Source organism: Emydura macquarii, unplaced genomic scaffold, assembly GCF_026122565.2.
Source record: "Emydura macquarii macquarii isolate MOO-44397 ecotype Brisbane River unplaced genomic scaffold, CSIRO-AGI_Emac_v2 contig_1253, whole genome shotgun sequence".
NCBI classification, from domain to species: Eukaryota; Metazoa; Chordata; order Testudines; family Chelidae; genus Emydura; species Emydura macquarii.
Window position 1 is genome coordinate 19,064,656 of NW_027131390.1, and position 22,601 is coordinate 19,087,256.

The following is a 22,601-nucleotide window of genomic DNA, read 5'->3' on the forward strand; positions in this document are numbered from 1 at the left end:
AGAATACTGAAGATGCTTCTGCCCATGTCTTCTTGCTCACCTTCCCAATATCCCCATATGCATGCTAAAATGAGACAGGATGGAACCCTACCTGACTGCCCCCTTGAGGAGGAAAAATAGGTACCAAAATTACCTTGAGAAAGGAAAGATTTAGGATGAATATGCTAGAAACCTTCAAGGCTGTGGAATACTCTCCCAGCTGCTGTCTCAGGGATGGCTCCTCATACATGGAGGATCAAGTGTGCTTTTTGATAACCTTGTAATGTTAGGTACAATGAAAGATCCATAGGCTCTCCAGGTTCTAAATGGTATATTTTCCTTCCTCTTTCTAGGTGAATGGTGTCAACATCAGCAGCGTGACTCATTGCCAAGCTATCTCCTTGCTGCGCCACCCAGGTCCTATTCTTCACCTTATGGTCCTGCAGGAAAAGGGGTTTTCCAACAGGACTCTCCAACAGGATTCCAGCCCGGCTATTCACCAGGAAGTGATTCATGTTACACTGATGAAGAGAGATCCATCTGAACCCCTGGGAATCAAACTGATTAGGAAGACAGATGAGGCGGGGATTTTTATTCTGGACCTGCTTGATGGGGGCTTGGCAGCCAAAAATGGAAAGCTGAGTCGGAATGACAAAGTCCTCTCTATAAATGGCCAGGACCTAAGGCAGGGAACACCAGAGACTGCTGCACAGATAATACAGGTAATTTATATAATGGAACAGCTGTCTGTCTGATAATTCTGACCGTTTGCACCACTTGCGCAGTGCTCCATTTCTGACCCGAGGGCTAACAGAATATGCCTGAGCAAACTGGATACCCTTAAGTAACCATTTTTGAGGGAATGGCTTCCCTACAGAAGAGGGATTACCGTTTCCTAATGATCATGAATACACAGGTGGGAATCTGCCATGAATCATCTCTGACAATACTGCGGTGAGTCAGATATCTGTAGTGGTTTAGCGCGGCGAAGGCAAACTGTTCTCCTTTATGGTGTATTACGTGCAGCTTTCTACAAGCGAAATCTCTGCGCACAAGGCATACATGTGGGTGACAGAGACCAGGACAAAGTACATGAAACAAAGCACGTAAGGCTTCTCTAGAGCTAAACTAAAGAGGTCTGAATAGAGGCCGCATGGGCTGGCAGTACAGAACAAAAACATTTTTGATTTAGTTGAGGATGCTGGTGGTAACATTCCTAGTTAAACTGTATTTGGTCCCTGAGGCAGTTTGAGGCCTTGCAGGAAGGTGGTCGTTCTCATCATGATAGAAATCTGTCTCTTGTTTTAATGGGCTGAACATTTGGTGTAAGTATTTGCATAAGGATTACTCCAAATGCAGTGGCCTTTATTTAGATCAGTTTCAAATGCTCAGTCTCCCTGGGTGGTGAGCTCCAGCTTCTAATAGCTGGGTTTCTTTTTTTGCCTGAAGATCATGACAAACAAGGGCATTTCCCCAGCACATACAGTTTAAACCTTGGAAAGGATCCAAGGATAAGGGAAAGCTAGTTCTTTTCCTGGCAGTTTGGTGAGTCAGTGGTGGGGTGGAAGTGGTAGGAGAGAAAGGGAAGAGTTTTGATCATTATGGAGGATCTGTGTTCTTACATAGAAATGTTTGCATCTAAGCAGTCACGTTTAATATAAGTAAGTCAAAGGTTTAAGGAATGTTCCTGATAAACAACTTTCTAGAACTGAGGACTGACTGCAAAGTCCAGAAACATACTTTTAACATTAGTAAGTGCCAACGTGCCATGAGACTGGCATGTATAAAACAGAATCTAAGATGTTGGAACTCAGCCTCCCTATGTGAACCATTCCAGAACTTAACTACCCTTAGGAATATCTTTCTAACTTAGATCTCCCTTGCTGCAAACTAAGCTGATTAATTCTTGTCCTACTCTTGGTAGACATGGAAAACAATTGATCACTGTCCTCTTTTTATAATAACCTTTTATATACGTGGAGATGTATGTCCCCCTTCAACCTTCTCTTCTCTAGACTATGTTTTCTAAACTTTTTATCACTTCTGTTGCTCTCCTCTGGACTCTCTCCAATTTCTTTACCCCTTTGTTCAAGTGTGGTGCCCAAAGTGGGACACAGCACTTGAGCTGAGTAGAGTGGAAAACTTACATATGACACTCTTTAGCCACACCCTTTTGTAGATTTGTCTGGTCCCTAAAGGTGTGTGCATGTATATTACATTTTTCAGAATGTAGTGCAAAGTCTTAGCCATGCAACTGTCAGAGAGATCATCAGAAGTCACAAGGTTAAGTCTGTACCTGAACCATGGTGAAACTTATCCTTTAATATACTTCAGTAGTTTCAAGCTTCTCCTTTTGCTTTTCCTGGCAGACCAGTGAGGCAAGAGTGAACTTTGTGGTCCTAAGGCAGTCTGGTGTACAGCTGCCAGAAGCTATTGAAGATGGTGGCACGTCAAACAGTAGCAGCAGCAGCAATGGAGGGAGTCCAGTGCACCATCGGAGGAGACCTGACCAGAATCATTACCGACGAAAATCTAACTACCAAAAGGTAAGTCTTGTAATAATAGCAATGCCGTTTTCTGCTGGGCCAGTGGTTCTTTGTTTCTGAAATCTATTACTTTACCACTGAGCACTATGAAAATATAAACAAAGAATATTGCAGGGCTATAAAACAGGAGGATTTGGTCCCATACAGCACCTTTTTTTTTTTTTTTGGTCAGATGTTGCAAAGCAATAGGAGTTCATAGCTGGCGGAACAGGGAACTGTACAGACAGATCAAGCATCCATTATCTACAGAGCAATGCAGCATCATTTGTGCAGTCTTTGAGGTTAGAGCCGGTCTTAAGGGAAGAAGGAATGTTGGCCAAAACAGCAGAGTTAATCTCTACTCCTTTAGAAAGGGCTGCTGGGTATTTGACAGCTGCCAGAAAATTAAACCCAGTGGTAGTTCTACTGATTTCTATCTGTAGGACAACGCCCATCAAGCATAGCGTTCCCCTAGTATTAAACTGCAATGTTAACACTATGTATGACTCCATGTCATAGTATGGGACTAGATGGCCTTCTGACCTAGAGGTGAAAGTTGTATCAGTTAAGTTAAAGAAAGATCCTTTTGCAACTTCTCCAACTCAAATAGTTACTTTTACCCTCAGATTCCCTCCTCTAGAAAACTGTGAAGTTGAACAGATTTGCTGGTATGTTCCTGCTGTTGGCAAACTATATTTGTTCTAACATTTGCGTGAAGAAATTCTGCCTGAAGTGTGAACTACCTAAACTTGTGTTTAGTTTCCCAGGTTTCTGCATCTGAGTTGGTTGCTATCATATGCAGTTTAGCACAGTTCTTTCCTTTATAAACTACAGTCCACTATGTCTCCTTCTGTTTACACACATACACACACTCACTCTCTCTCTGACCTATAGGGCGAGAAATGCTAATATTTCACCAAGTTTAGGGGTGGGATTTTCATAAGCACTCAACACTGGCCTAATTCTGCTCCCATCGGAGTCAGTACATTTTGCAGTTGATTTCAAGGAGAACAGAGTTAGGGCAACGGTGAGCTGTTTTTGAGAAATCGCACACATAGATTTTCATTTAAAGTAGGTAAGCCATTTGAGTCGCTAGAAATGGTCCTTTCATCCCATGCAATGGTGCCAGACATCTTCCAGAATAAGTTTCCCCTTCTCTTCACACTCTCTGTATCTCGTTTCTGGAAAAATATCTCCTGGTTGCCTTCTTATTTTCTTGGCTTTATGGTATACTACGGTTGGCGAAACTGACCATTCTACTGGAAACAGGGATATATTTTAGTAACAAACTATTCTAAAACATGCATGAGATTGAATAACTCAGCATTGGTGGTGGGGTTTGGAACCTTCTCTTCACTCTGTGTTATGGGTTCAAATCCATCCCACTTTAACAAAAGTTTAAAAGATAAAAAATTGGTAGTACCTGATATGTTCGAAGGCCTTTGTGAAATGAGTTGATAGTTTCTTTCCACTATTAATGTGGCAGCTTTCACCAGCACTGAATTTATAGAGTTCTCTGCCTCCTACCCTAGTTATGGACCTATCTCAATTCTGCTGTGTTGATTAATCTATGTATTCATTGTCCTCTCTTTCTAGGATCTACCTCAGGGATACCTCAGCCAGGAAAAGACTGTTGCAATAAAAAAGGAGCTGAAGGAATCTTTAGGAATAACTATTGGAGGTGGAAGGGACAATAAAAACAAACTCCCTATTTATGTAACTAGCGTGCAGCCCATTGGATGTCTCTTCAGGGATGGCAGGATCAAGAGAGGTAAGGAGACTTTCCAGACCCGGAGTTTCCCTTCCTATAATTTCACTAATTACACAGTGAATGGGTTCTAGTGTTTTTATAAGTGAAAGGTGGTATTAAATATTAATGAAGTTTGAAGCACTAAATTCTGTATGATGCCCACAGGCAAAAGTGAACTATATTACAAAAGTTCAGTAAATCCATGTGGCTGTGATCACCTACTTATTTAATCCACAGGAGATGTGCTTTTGAGTATAAATGGCATCGATTTGACACATCTAAACTATTACGAAGCTGTCTCAGCACTGAAATCCAATGCTGCTTCCCACACCATAGTACTGAAAGCCCTGGAAATCCTTGTACCAGAGAGGGTACCGGACCCCACAGACCCATCCTCTGATATCAGGGAACATGGATTCAGTTGGTCACCCCTTTGGATCACATGGCTTGGATTACCTACGTAAGTTTGTTTGGTCAATTCTTTCTCTCCTCAGTATTGCTACAGAGTCAGGTATTCTACTCCATCTGACATTTAAGTAAAGTGAATCATTGGCTGACTGAACCAAGTCAAACTTGGTGACAAGCCTTTTTAACAAAAGCAAAGGACAATCAGTGTGTTCTTAGCAAAACAAATAAATTAAACTCCCATTGCTCTTCAGTATTTCAGACCCTCACCTTTTTTGCAGTACAGTCCCGAGGCATCTGACGGAGTTCACTGAACATTTTCTCAAACCAAATACGTCACAGAAGATGAGAACAAAAGCAAGAGTATATGTTTGGGGGTGGGGGAGCCTTTTGTTACACAGCTTTTGTTTGAACTGTGACGCATGCACTGCAAACAATCCTCCCTAAAACATCTTGAAACCAAGCCACTGTGGCTGTTCCATGCTGCTTAACAGAAGTCAATGAGCAGGCACTGCTACTGCTTTTTAGCAGCTGCTCTGATGGTTTTTGATTCAAGGCAAGCAAAGTCTTTTTTTAAATTCATCTCAGCTGTGTAATTTTTAATCCTAGGGAAATAATGCCAAATGCTTCTGAATTTTCTTGCCAAAAAAGCATTAGAAGGTAGACTTACCATATTGCCAGGTGCCAGGGTAGTGGGAATTTTGCTGCTGTGTTCCACATGGCAAAGCATTTTAAGGTTTGAAATTTTCAACTCCTTATTTCTGGAGAGATGCAGCAGGTGCTCCACTTTACTGATCTCTGCTAAAGGTCAATTTGGAGTGAGTTCAACCCAGAGAAGAGGTGCAGGCTATGGCAGAGTTAAGGTGTGAGTGGCTGGACAAGGAACTTGCAGGAGATTCAGGTTAAACAAAAGCAAAACAGAATCTTCTTTTTTCTAAGGGTTCAGAGTTATTTATAGGTTTGTTTTCTGGTGTAGTCAAAGGAACACAAACCAGCAAAGCCTCTGGCTACCTTCCCTTCATACAGTTTATCAATTTGTAAACTCCAAACAGAACAAAACACAGAGGGCAGCTTTTATGTCTCTCGAGCACTGCGTCTGGGCTTCTGGTCAATTGAGTCTTGGTCTCTTTTCCTGAAAGGAACCCAGCTCTTTTTTTTTTTTTTTTTTTTTTTTAAGTTCTGAGACTAACTACTCTCAGCTGAACCCAATTAACTCATGTTATATAGTGCAATGGGGTTTCCTTTGAAGGGCCACTCTGGGGGCAAGGTGTATTGTGATGTAGGGCGACGGCTCCTTTTACATCTCATCTCACCTCACCTCACCTCACCTCACACACTGAGGAAGGTGAAGAGTGTTATACCAATAGATTTCTGAGCTCCAGAGATTCTAATGCTTTCCAAAATTCCATTATGTCAGCCTCTCTGCACTCCAGTCGTCTACTTTTGTTTTAAGTTATAGGCCTCAGAGCTAGCATCCACCTTGCCTGAAATATATTTAATGTTTGGTTTCACTTACTCTAATTCACTGTTACTGGCTGAGGACCTGAGCTGTGTTCATGGTTAAATTCGCCAACTTTAATATCATGAAAATGTACTCTCATTTTAAAAAGTAGTGTTGGCTGTATATCTCCCCCACAGGACTTTAGGCAGTAATTTTCAGCTATTCCTGAGGCAGAGAGCACTGAAGCAGTGGCTGGAGAGCAATCTCCTTCTATTGCTCGGAACTGAATTCCGGCATCTCCCGACTGCAGAATATTAGCACTGCATGCTGCTGACTCACTTGTGTGCGTGCAGGTTTTAGGATATGGTCAGAGAGGAACATAGCAGGGGCTATTTCATTTTGTGGTCTGCCAGTCTTTACATCATTTGTTCCAAACAATATAAATGGTAATAATTTCTTCCTTGCACTTCCTTACTCATTTCCCCAGTTGCCCAAAGTTGTGGCCACTAATGACTAGTTGGCTCTGTATACTATAATTTCACTAAACCACTGAGGAAAAACAAACCTCTTGCAGCTCAGTGTTGAGCTCCTCTGTCCTCTTCAGCTAAGCATAGGTGTTCAGACTTTTTGGCAGAGTGACTGTTGTGCACTGCACAGTTGTTTGTTAAGTTTTTGTTTTTGTTCTTAACCTCTGCTGGGAAATTTTTGACCACCACTGAGTATAGCCTTCTCGAAACGTTCATTGAAAGTTGTGTTTTGAAATCCAGTGTGAAAATCTGAAGCTTGCTGCTAGCACATGGTATGTGTCTTTTTCAGGTAAATGCTTAATCCAGAAGATCGCTCCTATGCTGCTTATTCTCTTGCATTCTGTTTTGTTGAGGAAAGCCACATATTTGTTGTTAGGCTGAGATAGCAGTTTGGTGCTGGAAGAGCAGAGTCTGAAGAGGTTGTGCTCAAAGCCTTACTGGTATAGTCAATCCTTTCCAGCAGCTCTGTCCAGAACTCTTAAAAGCTCCAGTCTTTATTGCTACACTTGCGGTTTATTGTTTGTGTCAAATGTAGTTTGTTGGTCCGGCTCATTTAGTAGTATGCTGCCTCTGTGGTCACACACTGTCCTGACATTGCAGCACTGTATTGCCAGAAAGACAGCGTTTCAGAGGAGAGGGCCCCAGCCTGTTTCTGGTGGGCTGCCTGCGTGGAAGAGTAGGGAGTAACACAGGTATCCTGGCCAGTCTTCTCCCCACAATGACAGATTTTTTTCTGATGTTCCAAGCTGGGTATGAGCTATTGAAAAACAGGAATTACCATACAGGATCAGACCAGTGGCCATCTGGTCTGCCCCCTAGCATTTGATGTCTGACAGTAGTCAGTACTGCATGCTGCAGATGGGGATGTAAGACACCTATACAATAACATGGGCTAGTTTTACCCTACCAGGCAGTTAGTGGATAGCTTATGTTCTGAAGCAGAGGACTTGATATCCCATGTTCATTGTTATCCTCTCTAACATAACTGTGGGTATTTTTATTGTCCATTTAAATGTCTAATCTTTCTTCATTTGCCTCAATTAACTTGCAGTAGTACCACAGGTTAATTACATGCCTTTGATTATTGCTGAGTGCTGATTTATGGCTGCTATGTTTGCTCACACAGATACAGCCCTGGTACACGTCAGCCACTCCTTTTGGATATCTAGTATAGTTCACTGGGTTCTCCCTTTCTGTGGAGCAGTGAACTCCAAGAGCAAATGCTGTTTGTATTTATGCATGATCTTTTGAAGAAGTTTAGCGAGCAGGCTTAGCCTTGTGATATGATAATACTTCTGATCTTTTAGCAACTGAGACGGAGGTATAGCTCAAAATGTTTGGATTATGTTTTTTATGAACTGTTTCTCATAGGACTGTAGTATCTTATTGTGCAATATTTCTTATGATAAGTCCTGCATGAAAAACCCTTCACAAACAAACCCTGACTGATTTGGTTGTTTGGATCATTGAGTAGAAGAAAGGTTACCTTACCTAATAACATAATGTTTGCTTTTCATCTATGATATCTGGCTGCTAAATGCAGCCATTGTACCAAGTGCACACAATACACGCGAAACCAGACATTTGACTCCAAATTAATTATAAGGGCTGCAGCAGTGCTGCTTACAATTACTTCATTTTTTACAAAATGCTGTAAGGTAACCCAGTAACAACCCTCCCCACAGTCTTCCTTACCTGCCTTCCTTCTCTCATCACAATACTTGTAGTGGGATAAGACTTTGTCCCTTCATGGACACAGGTAGGCTAGCAAGAGTTATTGCAGTTTTCTAAGGGCTCCCACATTGCCAGGAAAAATGGAGATTTTTCATCAAGCAATTCTAGCTGATAAATAGGTGCTTGAGAACAAGTTGTGTGTGCCTCTTCTGTGACCGTGCCTGTCTTTCTAGTTACCTTCACTGCTGTCAAGATATTGTCCTTCATAAAAGTAACTCAGAAAGCTGGGGATTCAGCATTGTTGGAGGCTTTGAAGAAGGCAAAGGAAACCAGCCATTTTTCATTAAAACCATAGTGCCTGCAACACCCGCCTTCCGTGACAGAAGACTAAAGTACGTATGGTGTTTCTTCCTTGTTTATATCCATTCTAGAAGTACTGAGCTTAGATGCAGTCTGTATAGTTTTATTGAGCTATTGGGTGCTTTTTTTTAAGTGACTTATCCAAGTTCTTTTCTTCCAAGCTCTTAGCAATAACCACACAACCAGCTGTCTTTATTTCTACAATTATGATGGAAGAGTCAGGCTTATAAATGATTTTATGAGTGATTTAAACTCATCTTTTTGAAGGGTGTAACTACCATATGGGAGAGGAATTAGGATAATACAAGAGGTGATTATGGTATAACTAGGATTAACTGAATGAAATTAAGGGGATATTTAAGATGAATATCAGGGGAAACTTCTTGACAGTGAGATTTATTAAATTGTGAATCATCTCTCAAGGGGCGGAAGTCCTGTTGCTTGGGACATTTAAAACTAGTCTGGTTGACACATTCGGAGATGGGCTGCAAGACCTAATCTCTCCCTTCTTTAACTTTTATGGTTGTCTTGCCTTGTGAAACTCCATTTACAATATCTTCCCTCCAGCTAGGAATGTATACAGCTGGCTCCTTCCAGAGCAGCTGTCTGTGTTGCCCTTTCAGCCCATCTGCTAGGGATACTGTCAGAACAAAGATCTGGCACCGTTCCTGAGGGGACTGACTTTCAATGAAAGGTGCAGGCATTAATCCAACTAAGGACTTTTCAATTATATGGCAATAATGTGCTGATATTAAATTACTGCCTTGTTGACAGGCCCTGCTGTTACCTGGATATCCAATCCCCTCTCTTAGGTGCGCTAGGAGAACATTCACTTTCCTGTTTCCAAGAAAGATGCTTTAGATGGGGTCTGTCACTCTGACTACTTTGTACACCGTTACAAGGTAGTTCGGGTGTGTCCAATCCTGGCATGTAAAGCAGACTCATGAACTACCAACATGACAGCACCCTTCATGAAGCCTGTGAACACTTCCCCTCAGCTATTACTAAACAAGCAGCTGCAGCAGTTACTCTTGAACACTGATTATATCATCCACATCCATCTGCTCTTTACAGTTTTTTCCTCTGGAGTGTCTTACCCTGGCTCTTTTCTTGAACTACCACTCACTCTTTCCTTCAGTCACTTCACTTCACCTTTCTCCTATGCCGCCTCTTCTTTCCCTTGTCCCATCTGCCTTGGTAATCCCTTCCCAACACATCTCCACCCCAAAAATTAAAAAGAAAGCAAATGATGGCACTAACATGAGGTTTGCAGACCATCCCTTCCCCATACCACTTAGCGTCATGTTGATTTGGATTGTAAACTCTTTGGTGAAGGACTGTCTCTTACTGTGTTTGTACAGTGCCTAGCACAATTGGACCTTGACCAGTCAGGGTCCCTAGGTGCCACTGTAATATAGATAATAATGGAGGCTTCAAATTTTGTCCTGACAGCAGTTCCCTCTTGCCTTACTAGGTGCGGAGATGAAATAGTGGCCGTAAATGGAGTGTCTGCTATAGGAATGAGCAACTCTGAGCTAATTCCCATGCTGAAAGAACAGAAGAACAAAGTCACTCTGACAGTGGTGTCTTGGCCTGGAAGTCTTGTATAAACACCTAATCCAAATCTGTATTCACTTAATTTATGAGCCTCTTTAGGACCAGCTGCTCACTAGATTGATGGGATAGCCAAACATGTGGCAGGCATACCAAGGAAACCTTGGACTCTTGGCATATGATGTGTACTATGCAGTAGACTTTCACTTCCTGTTTGAAGAAAACATTTCCATAACCTGCTGAAGGCAAATGTAGCTTTTTTTTATATATCTAAATTTTAGATCCAACATAGTAGCACATTGGAGCAGTACTTTCAGTAGCTTCCCCTATGGATTAGAACTCTGATGTGGGGAGAGTTATTTTTCCAGTAGTCTTATATGAATTGTACATCTCTATTTTGAGCCAGTCTTTTTTTCCTTCAAATCCTATTTTAGCTTTGCCCAAACCAATGATTGTAACTAATCTCCTAAAATAAGAGCAAAGTTTCACAAACTGCTCAATGGTCTCTGAGTGGCTTGGACATGTCATTGTGTATCTTTTTTTAAAAGCCATTAATAAAACAAAATACAGGGACAGATTAAATGGTTCATTACCAACCGTGTTTACATTTCTAGGCCATAGAAGGAAGTCTAGTGTATTTTTCAACCCTTTTCTAGTTACGTAGATTAAGAATTCCTGTTAATGCTAGTGCATTGTGTTGGCTTGTACAGAAATCCTTACTCCTGGTATCAGTTAAGTGAATTGTTTGATTTCTACCCCTTCCTCAACCCTGCTTTCCTTGCCTTGTGATTTTACTGAAACCACTTTTTATCATGTAAAAATGGACCATCTGAATATAACAGGCCCACTTACTGAGAAATATCTGCCCCCAGAAAGTAATCAGATTGATGTTTTTTGCTTCTCCTATTCATCACTTTTCCGTCCCATCCAGCAGAGCTAAGAATGGTGGTAGAATGACATGGCCACATTATATATATCACCACCTCCAGCCACACTTCAACCACTATATGTAAAATAAACTATATCAAAGGACAGTCGCCATTTTGGTTTACTGTATATAGGTTTGGCAGAATGATAAATTGTTTAATATATAATTTCAACAGAAAAAACCCTAAAAAAATGCTTAAAACATCTTATCTGTTAATTTTCAGTTGCAGGAAATTGTGGGGGTCATACAATTATTTAATGACAGTAGACATTGAGATTCAAAAAGTTAAAGCTTTATAAACCATTAACACATTGTCAACATCACATGTCAAAATAAACCAAGAAAAATATCCTTATCACCGTTGGTGGGATCCAGACCCCAGGCTCCAGCCTGCCTGGGAACATCTACACTGCTATTTTTAGCCTCAGAGTTTGAGCCCAAGTCAGTGGACCCAGGCTCTGAAACAGACTGCCATGGTTGGGGTTTTTTTGTGTAGCTGTACCCTGTGTCTGCAGCTTTCATTCTGACCAGCGTGGGCTAGAACAGAAATCAAAAGAAGCTCTTTTCTTACATCTCCCCCTGTAACAATACTAGCTGGTGATTAAAAAAAAAATAAAATAAAATAAAAAAAAATAAACATAATGGACTAGAAACTCCCTCCTCTTAAGCAGAGCCCTGTGTGACAAAGTTGGCTACCTGTAAATTAACCATTACAGCAGAACATAGTTCTGTTCCTTGCTAGATTAATAAATTTACACACCAAGTGACTCAACTTGCTTTTGGCTGTTAGCTAAAGGGTGCATGTAAGGACTCTTATCAAAGCCCATTAAGAGCAAATAGCTCTGGATCTAGCTCTTATGAAATCTTCCATGGTGCACTGTGCAGTCCCGTTCAGTTGGTAAAACATTGCTGTGGATTTGGACTGCAGTTTTTCTAGGCCAGCTGGACTTCTGAGCCTCTGATTCCTGACATGTTGAACATCAGGAATAAAAGGATTCAAAGTCAGCAAGCTGCCTGTGAGAAACTAGTAGGGTTAACTCAGCCTCCATCTGAAATAAAGGAAATGCAGAACTTCAGAGAAGGCGTTCTTTTGGTCTCTTCCATACAAAGATACATAAGCAGAGCCTGGCTAGGGACAATACAAAGCTCTGATGTGTGGCTAGATCTGCGAGAGATTACTATTAGGCTTGGCAGAATTCCATGGGTATTTTTTTGTACTTGACAACTGTTTAAACTTTACATCAATTTTAAATTCAATTGTGCAAAATTTATGGGTTAAGCATTTATTTAAATTTTCAGTTGTGGGAAATTATGGGGGATCAGAATTATTAAATAACAGTAGATGTTGATTTCAAAAAGTTAAAGCTTTCTAACCATTATAAACAAACTGTCAATCAGATAGATATACAAAGTAAATGTCCTTAAATCAAACTAAGTTATGAAGCAGCATTTTTCATCCGTTCTCTGTAAATTTGTTTTCAATGGAAATATTTCCATCAGTTTGTGTGGGTATGATAAAATGGTTATCTACCAACACTAAGTGATAACAGTGATTAGACTTAACATAGAGCAGTGTCCACTGCTGTTGTAACATTTGCTCTTTAACAGCCCTGCTGTTGTGGTGATGGGTTGAGTTTTTAAATGAAGGGGTTGCTGCAAAAGGCAGTGAGATTTTTACCATTTTTACCATTCTTGTTTCAAGCTGCCTTCAGCATCACCAAGAAGTCTTAGTAACTACATATTGTTTGCATTGCACACAAGAATGTGTAGAATCATCTTAATAAATGTTGAATTGTATTGATGCTTTTAAGTTATTCAAAAATGACAAGAAAATATGGTGTGTTCTTACCTGAGGGTTTGAAAATGAGATGTCTTGTCAGTAGTGGATATTTCTCCAACAGTCCTACTGTGCCAGACCAAGACAGGGAGCATCCTAGCCTCAAGCAGTGGCAGGAAACGAGCTTGTCATGTTGCATCTCCCAGAAAGAGCTGGTCTATCTGAAGACGAGCTGGACTGGCCTGAACCTTCAGTAGGGATTTATGCTAGTGACTGAGTAGTGTAAAATGTTCCCAAATCAGAATAGTATCCATTAACTAATGGGGTCCTTGCCTACAGCTATCCAAATACTTCACCCATTTACCACCACTCTCACTATTACCCCAATTTTACAGGTAGGGAACCTGCACCACAGATATTAATGACTTGTCAAAGATTCCACAGGCTGGGGCAGAGCTGGGAACAGTCCTCAGTGCTTTCTAAATCTAGGCATTAACACTTTTCTTCAAGTGAAGCACTGTTTACTTTTGGCAAGCAGATAAGAGGGCTCTGGCAAAAGGCCTATGTCCAAATGTTAAACTCATCCTCGCTCTGTAGTTGAACCGTTTAGCACTAAGTGCTGTACGCCCATATGGGTATGTCTACACAGCCGGGGGAAGTGTGCGTCCCAGCCCAAGGCAACAGATGCACTAGTACTGCTTGAGCTGGCACGCTAGAATTAGCCATGTGGCTGTTGTGGTACAGGTAGTGGCTGGACTAACCCTCCCACCCCAGCAACAAGCTTACTTGACCCCCCCCCCCCCACCCCCAGTCCAAACTCAGCTGGCTAATCTATGCCACAACAGCCAGGCTGCTCTTTTTATTGCACTAGCTTGAGCGTAGTCGCACCCTAAGTCTCTAGACATTCTGTAGCAATATTTCAACAGGTGAGCTGCAGACCCCTTGGGAGCCAGAGCCTGTCTGGGGTCCACGAAAGGTGACTATGAGAGTCTCAGATGGCAGAAAAGGAATTCAGTTCTTCTGATCAATCAAAAGTATGCGAGTATCCCCACCTACAGGTCGAAACCTAGAAGTGTCATCATTACCATAGATGCCTAGTTTAGCGCCCTTTCTCCCACATCATCAAATGCCAGGCTGAGCACGTGCAGCATCTATAGCTGAATTCTTTTCAGTCAGTTTTCAACCTCAGACGACTGTGGTGGGGTCCTGAAGACCACAGGTTGAATTTCTAAAAGGGATCCGCATCTCCATTTAAAATGTTTTAGGGGTCTGTAAATGAAAAGGTTGAAAACCACTGTTCCATAGCACTGGTATATTTCCTTCTTTGATAGTTGTACTACACAGCTGTTGGTGTCCATAATAGTAGTAGCTCTATCACCCCATTTAGAGTTGTAAAGTGTCAGATGTTTCTTGGGTGAGAGGAGGGAGAAAGTTGGCAGGTGCATGGACTTCCATTCGTTTGCTCTTCCCTGTCACTTTAGCTGAAAGTGGGCCTGACTTGATTTGAAAAGGGAGGGTGATCACCACCACCTTTGCCATATTGTACATACAATGTGAAGATTGATTGCTGATCCAAAGCTTTGATGCCAGATGATACAAACCTAAGTGTATTTTATATAGTGGGCACATACTGAATACCTCTTCTCAGCTATTAGCAAGTGTTCTTGGTGTCTTTTATTTTGTTTTGTTGTGCAGTAAGGACACTTTTCCTCTCCAAAAAGTGAATAAATTCAGTGCTTGCTCATGAAAGTTGCCTAATGAACACTGCTGGAATGAAGCTCTCACACTTGATCCACAGCAGTGCTATTACAAAGTGATTCTTGCACTGCTTTCCCCAATATGCCTGAACTCCAAATCCTGGGCTGCTCTGCCAACCTGGCCCCTTGTACATTAAGAACTACTAGACAGACACCACTAATTATTTGCAGATGTCACCATGACAGCTAGTGCCCACTGATCTGGTCTGGCTCCTAAATGGTAACATGAAATACTCAATAGATCCTATCACCGGTGTAAATTGTTCTGATAAAGTTGGGGCAGGGTTGCACAGAGTATTCAAATAGGAGTAAATACATTTAAGTGTGGTTTTAGGGTTTTTTCCTCTGCCTGTTCTTGCACTATGCACTGCACAGTTTTCTGTTGCTTCAAGACAATAGAAAGTTTTTAAAACCCACATTTACAAAAAAATTGCTTTATTCTGCTCCCCACAGGTTTTTCAGTTAATGACTCATCAAATGCACTGTCATAGCATACAAACTGATATCATCATGCTATACCGGCTCAAGTTTCAAAAGTTGTAAGCTTCACATGACACTCAGACTTGCATGACTATAGTACAAAAAAAATCATATGTAAAATTTCAGAACCATCTTATTTTGGGGAAGGATTTAAGACATTTTTAAATATCAATTCATAGAAGTGGAAGATATTTAAAATGAGATACTTGTGGATTCACAAACAGAAGTGCAGTATTCTGTTTAAGATCTAGGTGTACAAAAAAAAACAAACCCAAACTTTCCACTGAGAAGTTTCTCTGTTAAAAAAAAACCTTAAATCAGAGCGCATTTACTGTGAGGTCTATTGGGGGAGAGGGGAATGCATTGCACAGGAGTATTGATGACGCTGAATATAAATAAGCAAATCCAACAATGCTGGATGGGGCTTCATGTTCCTTAATGTGTTAGATTATCCATCTCAATTGTTCCAAAAATGATCATCCAAACTAATTAAAGAGGAACTCATGCTCTTACCACGGTCTTCCACTGAACATGACTTTTCACGTACAGGTATAACATGTGGTAGAACTACATTCGCAATGGGTTTAAAAAAAAAAAAAAAAAAAAAGCTGGGTTTGAAGTTTCTGAATGCCCTGGCTTTGAAATTAAGACCAAAGCTGGTTCAAATGACACACCCATAAAGTAGTTCCTTTCCACATGCTGCCAATCCTGCCATGGACAAATTATATTTTCCTAGCTACAAAGAAATGAATTTGGGGGATGAGACTTTCACTAATAGAAGCAAGAGTCTAAGCTGGCTCGCAGAGGACCTAAATCACACTTTTCTTTGGACAATAAAGTTCAAGTTGCAGTTACTGTCCTATTTTTAAAAAAGGAACAATGGTTGCGCAAAAAAACCTATCACCTAAATACGTTCGTTTCAGCTGAAGCTGTCTTTCATCAGAAACCATAGGATCTGATGCAATAAAAGTTCTCCTAGGGACGTTTACAAGAAGAGTAGCTCGGTGCGTTATATACTATTACTGCCATACATTGTCTCTTGTATCAAAAAAGTTTAACTGTGTGTTCAGCCTTAACGCTTGAGCTGTCACGTTGCGTTTCAACACTAGGCCATCAGAATCATCTCTGCTTCCCTTGGAAAATAAATTCAGAGGCCCCGGTGCTTGCAAGGGAGCAAGTCACTCCGAATGGACAGCTGGGGGCCGCTACTCCTTGGCATCCTGTTCATCTCCTTCTGCAACGCCATCGTCACTGGCCTCCTTCTCCTCTTTGCTGCGCTTGTTCTTTTTGTGCTTGTGGCGCCGGTGGCTTTCCCCCTCTTCACTGTCGTGCTGCTTACTGCAGTGTGGGGGAGGGGAAGTAGAGAAGCAGAAACAAGCATCAGCACGGCCAACGGCCCCAGAAGAGAATTACAATGCAACTGTACCTGTGACAAAACGTGCTGACAAGGACGACACGTGTGTGACCTAGAATAAACGAGACAGATCACACATGCAGTGCACATGAGGATGCCATGGGAAGGTTTTATCAGCACTCGTTTAGGACGGTCTCTACTCTTCAGTGTCAAAACCATGAGGTAGTTACCCACGTCGTTTCAAGTGGGTGGTGATAAATCCTTTCTACCATGGTGTACCATCCTGTAACCTGCCCATGCCACATGTTTGACAGAGGCTCTTGTAGGAATAGCTTTAGAAGCTTTTACTGGGACTATTTTTGACTACATTTGTGAAAGCTGGGCTCCAGTACTACATGGAGTGGAGGGAATGCGGGCTGTGCCCGGTGTCAAGGGTGTTGAGGGAGAGGACAAGAATAAGTTTGAGAGACCTTTGAAAATGTACCTACACTAGTTTTTTCCATGCAGAATCTCTTAGGACTTGCCCAGGCTGGCAAGGAAAGACTGATCTGACTGGCAGGGAGAACTGTTGGCTTCCTAATGGGACAAACAGCCCAATTCTACCTCTGATAATCCAGGGGTTGGACCAGGACTGAACTTTCTCCCTTTCTCCATCCTAGGCCACAGGCATGTGTGGGGAAGGTTCTTTCCTGCCTCCCAAACCTGTCACGGTTTGTCTGCCAGGTTGGTTTTGGTTTTTTTAAAATAAATTAAAAAAAAAAAAAAAAAAAAAAAGCACTGCAGTTTCTCTGGGGGTTAAAAATGGACAAACCAATGCAGCAGAGTTGCATAGGCGGCAAAGTGCAGATGAGGAGCTCCCAGTTGAATGTAAATGGAGTTTATCACATGGATACCTTCACCACATACACAGAGGGGGTGTACATATAAGATGCACAAACATACTTATGACAACTGGCCTTCCCAAGCCAGGAGGTGCACCTCTTGCTGAGCACTCAAGCCCTGTGCAAAAATCCCAAAGCTGCAAGTCAGTTTCTAACCTGCTTTAATCATGGTTGCATGTTGATAACGTAATACCCTCGCTCCCAAGGATCTCACAGCATTTCCTGCACAGAGAGTTAAACCTCCCAGCACCCTGGAAGACAGATGATATCCCCTGGCTCACCCAACACTTCAACGGCAGAGTCAGGAACTGAACCTACTTCTGCGTGCTTTCAACCCCGCACTCTGATCACACAACCATCCTTCTTAAAGGCCTGGAACATTTAAAACGGGCTTCGTTTGTAAACATCATCTATTTTCTTCAGACTTAAATCTAACCTAAAGCAGGTTGGAAACTACACTGCAGCCCCTTCTCCCACCGCAGGAATCCCAAATGACATCAGATCTCACCAACATGATCACCTCAAGCACTAGACTCCGAAGTGCAATGTAAGTAAGAGCTACCTTTAAAAACACTGTACGTGGATTTCACCATTTACTAAGGGGGATAAGCAGTTCTCATTCAAGCACTCTGGGCTGCTGGGCTTCACAAAAGGGGGAATATTTGCCTTTAAAAAGGAAAACTCATCTCAGTGTTTCATTCCCATCTGGCACTCTGTATTCTAATTCCCAATCTAAGCACTCAAATAGCTTTTGGCATCATTTCAATAGAGAGTCCACACTGCCTGTATAGCCAAGTGGTTTGCTGTATTTCTACTACAGCATCAAATTACTTGGGTATCAGGAGTATTGTTATTAAAGGAGAACCCACTTCAATTTGGTTTTCATTGTGGTCCCTGCCCTCCTGTGGGATTCTAATTCTTCTTTTACACTCAGAAAGCAGGCTGAACCTCTGGGAGAAATTCATGTACATCCTGAAGGATGAGAACAGCCTTTTGCCTCCTGTCACCAGATACAAGGTTTTTCTGATACAACTTTCAAAGCATGTACATCACTGACATGCCCAGATGACATCATGCTTCTCCCTCCCCCCAAGAGCCAGCATGAAACACTAAAAATCTAAAATTCGACCTCCATTGTTAATAGGATGGTCAGCACAGTGGTTTCTGAGCAGTTTCTAGAATTCTGAAGTGTATTAATTCAGAAGTCAAAGGCTGGATTTTAGGTTGATTATTTTGTTGATGGTGGCGCTATTTTGGGAAGGATTGGTTAAAGAAGTAGTTTACATTTTGCTCTGAAGGATTTGAGATTCCTCAACACCCTGATCAGTTCCAGGAGTGATCTCTTTATCAGAGCATCATCTCCAATTTATGGGTGGGGAAAACTGAGGCACTCTGCGACTCAGGCAACATCACTCACTGGCAGAGCTGGGAACAGCACCCAGATCTCCCAACTGCTAAACCAGTGCCACAGCCCTGCACCACACTGTCCATGCCGCTCCAGAAGCAAAGTTCAGACTGGTGGACTGAACACTCCATCCTGGCCCACTCCCTTGCAGGGAACAAGTCCATTGTTCCAGCAGAGCATAGCTGAGTTTTCCCTCCCTATTCGGAGTCTGACCTTTTCTTTGCATTGAAAATCAGTCTCCTGGTGAAGAGTCCATGACAAGCAACATCCCCGCTGGGAACCAATAGGGGGACCTACAGATGGCACTCTACGAGATTCCCATAGCCTAACCTTGCTCCATTAAAATAGTGGTTCTCAACCAGGGCTACATGTACCACTAGGGGCATGCAGAAGTCTTCCAGGGCGTACAGCAACTCATCCAGATATTTGCCTAGTTTTTCAACAGGCTACATAAAAAGCTCTAGCGAAGTCAGTACAAACTAAACTTTCATACAGACAATGACTTGTTTATACTCCTCTATATACTATACACTGAAATAAGGACAATATTTATATTCCAATTGATTTATAATTATATGATAAAAATGAGAAAGTAAGCAATTTTTCAGTAATAGTGTGCTGTGACACTTATTTACTGTGTATTTTTAAGTCTGATTTTGTAAACAAGTAGTTTTTAAGTGAGATGAAACTTGGGGTACACAAGACAAATCAGACTCCTGAAACAGTAGTCTGGAAAGGTTGAAAGAACCACTGCATTGGACTGTACAATATGAATACACAGTAATACAAAGGAAGCCTTCTTCTACCATGGATGGCTCTGAATCCCTGGCCACCTACATTACTGATGGGAATTTTGCCTTCCTCGGACGCATCAGGCATTAGACAATGTCTCAGGCACAGGCCATGCCAGAATGGACTAAAGGTCAGGTTTGCTGTGGATATTCCAGCCACTCCCACTTAAAGGGCCCACTCCATCAATAAGGAATCTTACCGTCTTGAAGACTTATGTTTACTACTCTCCTCCTTCTCTCGGTGCCTGCGCTCCCGGTGGCGATCCTCACGCTCCCTGCTCCGGTCTCGACTCCTGCGGTAATCCCGCTCAAAATCATAGCTTCGCTCACGGCTATAGTAGCGATAGCGCTCATCATCGCTGTGGGGGAAAGACAAGCATACAGTGAGGCAGGGGGAGCTGCTAGAGAGAGCAAGGGGGATATGCTACTCATAAGCACTTGAGCCTGCCCTCTAATATGTTATGAGCTATGTTCATGGAGCCTGTGAAGTCCCAGGGTCTCAGAGGACCTCCTCTACCCATAACCTGACCTATACGCAGACTCCTGCTTCCCAAGGGAAGCATCATTCAAACGCAACATTGATTTAGTCTGGAATTCTCCACTAGCCCAATCAGAACAGAGATTTAAAAAGGAAAAACCTGTTCAAGTTTATGAGTTCAGCGTTTCTTGCTGATCAACAGTTGCAACAGTGAAGTAAGCAACAGTGGAGTTCAGATACAAAACACACGTTTCAACATTTATGCAACTTTAATGCAACTATCTTTAATACTAAAGAAATAATTGTTTCCTGTTCCCATCCCTGGCCCTCCCACAGCTCATCCCACAACTCACCCAACACCAATGTATACGAGATCTCAACCTAAATACAATGGTTTTGTTTTCTATAAGGATGTATAAGAGTCTAAGGAGTATATTTCTACATGTGGATGTGTGGCAGAGGTCCTGGACTTTTTGCCCAGGTGTCTTCCTGGAACACACTAGTGACATGCCCTGTCACCAGTGTTCAGTCTTGCTCTACATTTTCCATAAAACTAGAATGAAATGACTGAAGGTGCCCAGAAACATGGTCCTTGTATCTCCCCACTCTGCTAGTGCAGGACTGTGCTCTACAGTCTTCTTGTTCATGCTTCTTTTACATCACGCAAGTCATGGAACTTCTGGCACTTCGCTTGAGTCTATTTTTATTTGTTTACACACAAATATCGATATATAAATACACACAAACACATGCCCAAGAAAACTGTAGAATGCACACAGATTGCATGATTTTATGGTCTGCAGTCCCCCTTCAGCCTAAACACCTCACCCTCTTCCTTCTCTATAAAACTATGTCCAAAATTCAGATACATTCTGCGATTCCCACTCTCTCCTCCCCCATGCCTTTCTTATAACTCCTCTTCCCCATAAAACCCCCAAAAGATCCCAAGTCCCATCATTGGGACCGAGTGAAACATTTGGAAAAAGAAGCCTGAATTGCTGTTTTGTGACCTATGGAAAGAAGCTGGAGAAGAATGCTTATATTTCGGGAGTTATCTGCTAGAAAGATGCATCATCTGGGAACTATCGCCTCAAAAGAGCTCCACTGATTACGGACACTTGCCCTCCTGGGTGAATACAATTCTATGCTCCTAGAGGCCAACATACTAGCAACTAAAAATGTTAGAGGTGCCTGGAGTGCTGTCTAAGGAAATCAAATGGTTCTTGTCCCTGTGGTTATCTGCTTCAGTGCACACCATCCCAGGAATTACAGGAGCCTTTCAAACTCCAGTATGTTAACGTCCTCAGATTCCTTCCCTGCCTGATCACCTTCCAAAAACATGCCTGAAGCCTTTTTCAAAAGCTCTTTGTTACAGGAAAACTGCCCTGTTTGCTCAGCTCAGTGGAAGTTCTGAGGGTGAGCAGCAACTTTTGCCAGGAATATATTTTGATGATGTTTTCAGCCACTACTGGCATTGCTGAGCGTGACACTTGTAAATATCAACAGTGCTTGTGACAACAGTAACATCACAAGAGCCCTATGGTGGGGAGTGCAAAGCAGATGCATTAGAAAAAAACCACAACAATCTAGTCTTTCCTCTCTCTCTGTTTTTCAGCCTCCTCTGCTGAGCCCTCAGACTGCTATTGTCCCCTTAAATCACCCTGGTTCCCAACAAGGTGGTCATTTTCAGCATGCTTAGAAATGCCCGTGGTCATTAAGGGTTTACACTGCATGGCTTATTCACGGTGAACAGATGCTCCTTACCCCCACAGGCTTTTAGACCATGGGGCTGAGCAAAAGGGGGCAGTTCCTTTTGAAACTATTACATTTAGAAGCTCTTCAACGGTCATCTGGAAACTACAGAATAATAGTTAAGGGAACCTACCATTTATATAGCACTTGTCATCCAGAGACCACACAGTGCCTTACACAAAAGGTGGGTATATAATCTGTCACTAGCCCTGTGTTACCGGCAGAGAAATTGAGGCACAGAGTTTACATGGCTGCATAACAAGTCAACAGCAGAGAAGAACTCAGGTGTCCTATCTCCTGTTCTTGGGCTCTAGCTACTGATCAATGCTGTCTCCTCCCAGCAGGACTCAGTGGTGATTTGTAAGTAGAGTCCTTCAACAAGACAACTGTAAGTGTGGTATGTTGGGTAATAACTTCCATGCTCTCATCTGGCAGAGCCTTGTCCCCTCCGTGGGAAGCCATGGCAGAGTCACAAGGACTACAGTGCTTACTTGTTGTATTCACTGGTGGTTGGAGTCCGGTCTCTGTCTCGGTCTCTCTCCCTTTCCCTTTCCCGCTCCCTCTCTCTCTCGCGCCTTGAACCCGAGTACTCCCAGTGGCTGCTGCTGGAGTTGCTCGTGCTCTTATCCACTGTCGTCACCCAGGGCGTATGAGACGTGGAGATAGGAGGGTAGCTGATGAAGCCAGAATCTGCAGTGAGAGCGCAGAACTGTCACTCATCTGAAGGGTTAGCGCTGCCCAGCAGGGAAGGGGGACATGCTTCTCCACACCCTGCAACCAGGC

General features: G+C 42.4%; 2 protein-coding genes and 1 long non-coding RNA gene across 11 annotated transcripts in view; 1 reads left to right on the top strand and 2 right to left on the bottom strand.

Annotated features, from left to right (window-relative positions):
• The window catches only part of LOC137153170 (ligand of Numb protein X 2-like), a 37,287-nt gene extending 26,490 nt beyond the window's left edge, over nt 1-10,797 (top strand). For 5 of the 6 annotated variants that reach the window (XM_067548268.1, XM_067548267.1, XM_067548270.1 and 2 more), the window contains 6 exons: nt 333-701; nt 2,349-2,525; nt 4,101-4,275; nt 4,492-4,714; nt 8,535-8,693; nt 10,136-10,797. In XM_067548268.1, coding sequence (XP_067404369.1) covers nt 333-701; nt 2,349-2,525; nt 4,101-4,275; nt 4,492-4,714; nt 8,535-8,693; nt 10,136-10,271 — 1,239 coding nt within the window. In that variant the 3' untranslated portion in view covers nt 10,272-10,797. Of the gene's footprint in view, nt 1-332; nt 702-2,348; nt 2,526-4,100; nt 4,276-4,491; nt 4,715-8,534; nt 8,694-9,435; nt 10,088-10,135 lie in introns of those variants that run through there. The other variant, XM_067548272.1, reaches the window with a different exon arrangement.
• On the bottom strand, nt 3,393-5,322 carry LOC137153174 (uncharacterized). The gene is made up of 2 exons (XR_010919714.1): nt 4,930-5,322; nt 3,393-3,760 (listed from the first exon to the last, which is right to left on the bottom strand). It is a non-coding gene; the product is annotated as an uncharacterized lncRNA (long non-coding RNA).
• A 4,173-nt stretch (nt 10,798-14,970) lies between the features above and the next one.
• The window catches only part of LOC137153175 (pre-mRNA 3'-end-processing factor FIP1-like), a 31,678-nt gene continuing 24,047 nt past the window's right edge, over nt 14,971-22,601 (bottom strand). For 2 of the 4 annotated variants that reach the window (XM_067548275.1, XM_067548277.1), the window contains 3 exons: nt 22,310-22,508; nt 19,789-19,947; nt 15,092-16,495 (listed from right to left, as the gene is read on the bottom strand). In XM_067548275.1, coding sequence (XP_067404376.1) covers nt 16,363-16,495; nt 19,789-19,947; nt 22,310-22,508 — 491 coding nt within the window. In that variant the 3' untranslated portion in view covers nt 15,092-16,362. Of the gene's footprint in view, nt 16,496-17,954; nt 18,059-19,788; nt 19,948-22,309; nt 22,509-22,601 lie in introns of all 4 variants that reach the window. The other 2 variants (XR_010919715.1, XM_067548274.1) reach the window with 2 other exon arrangements.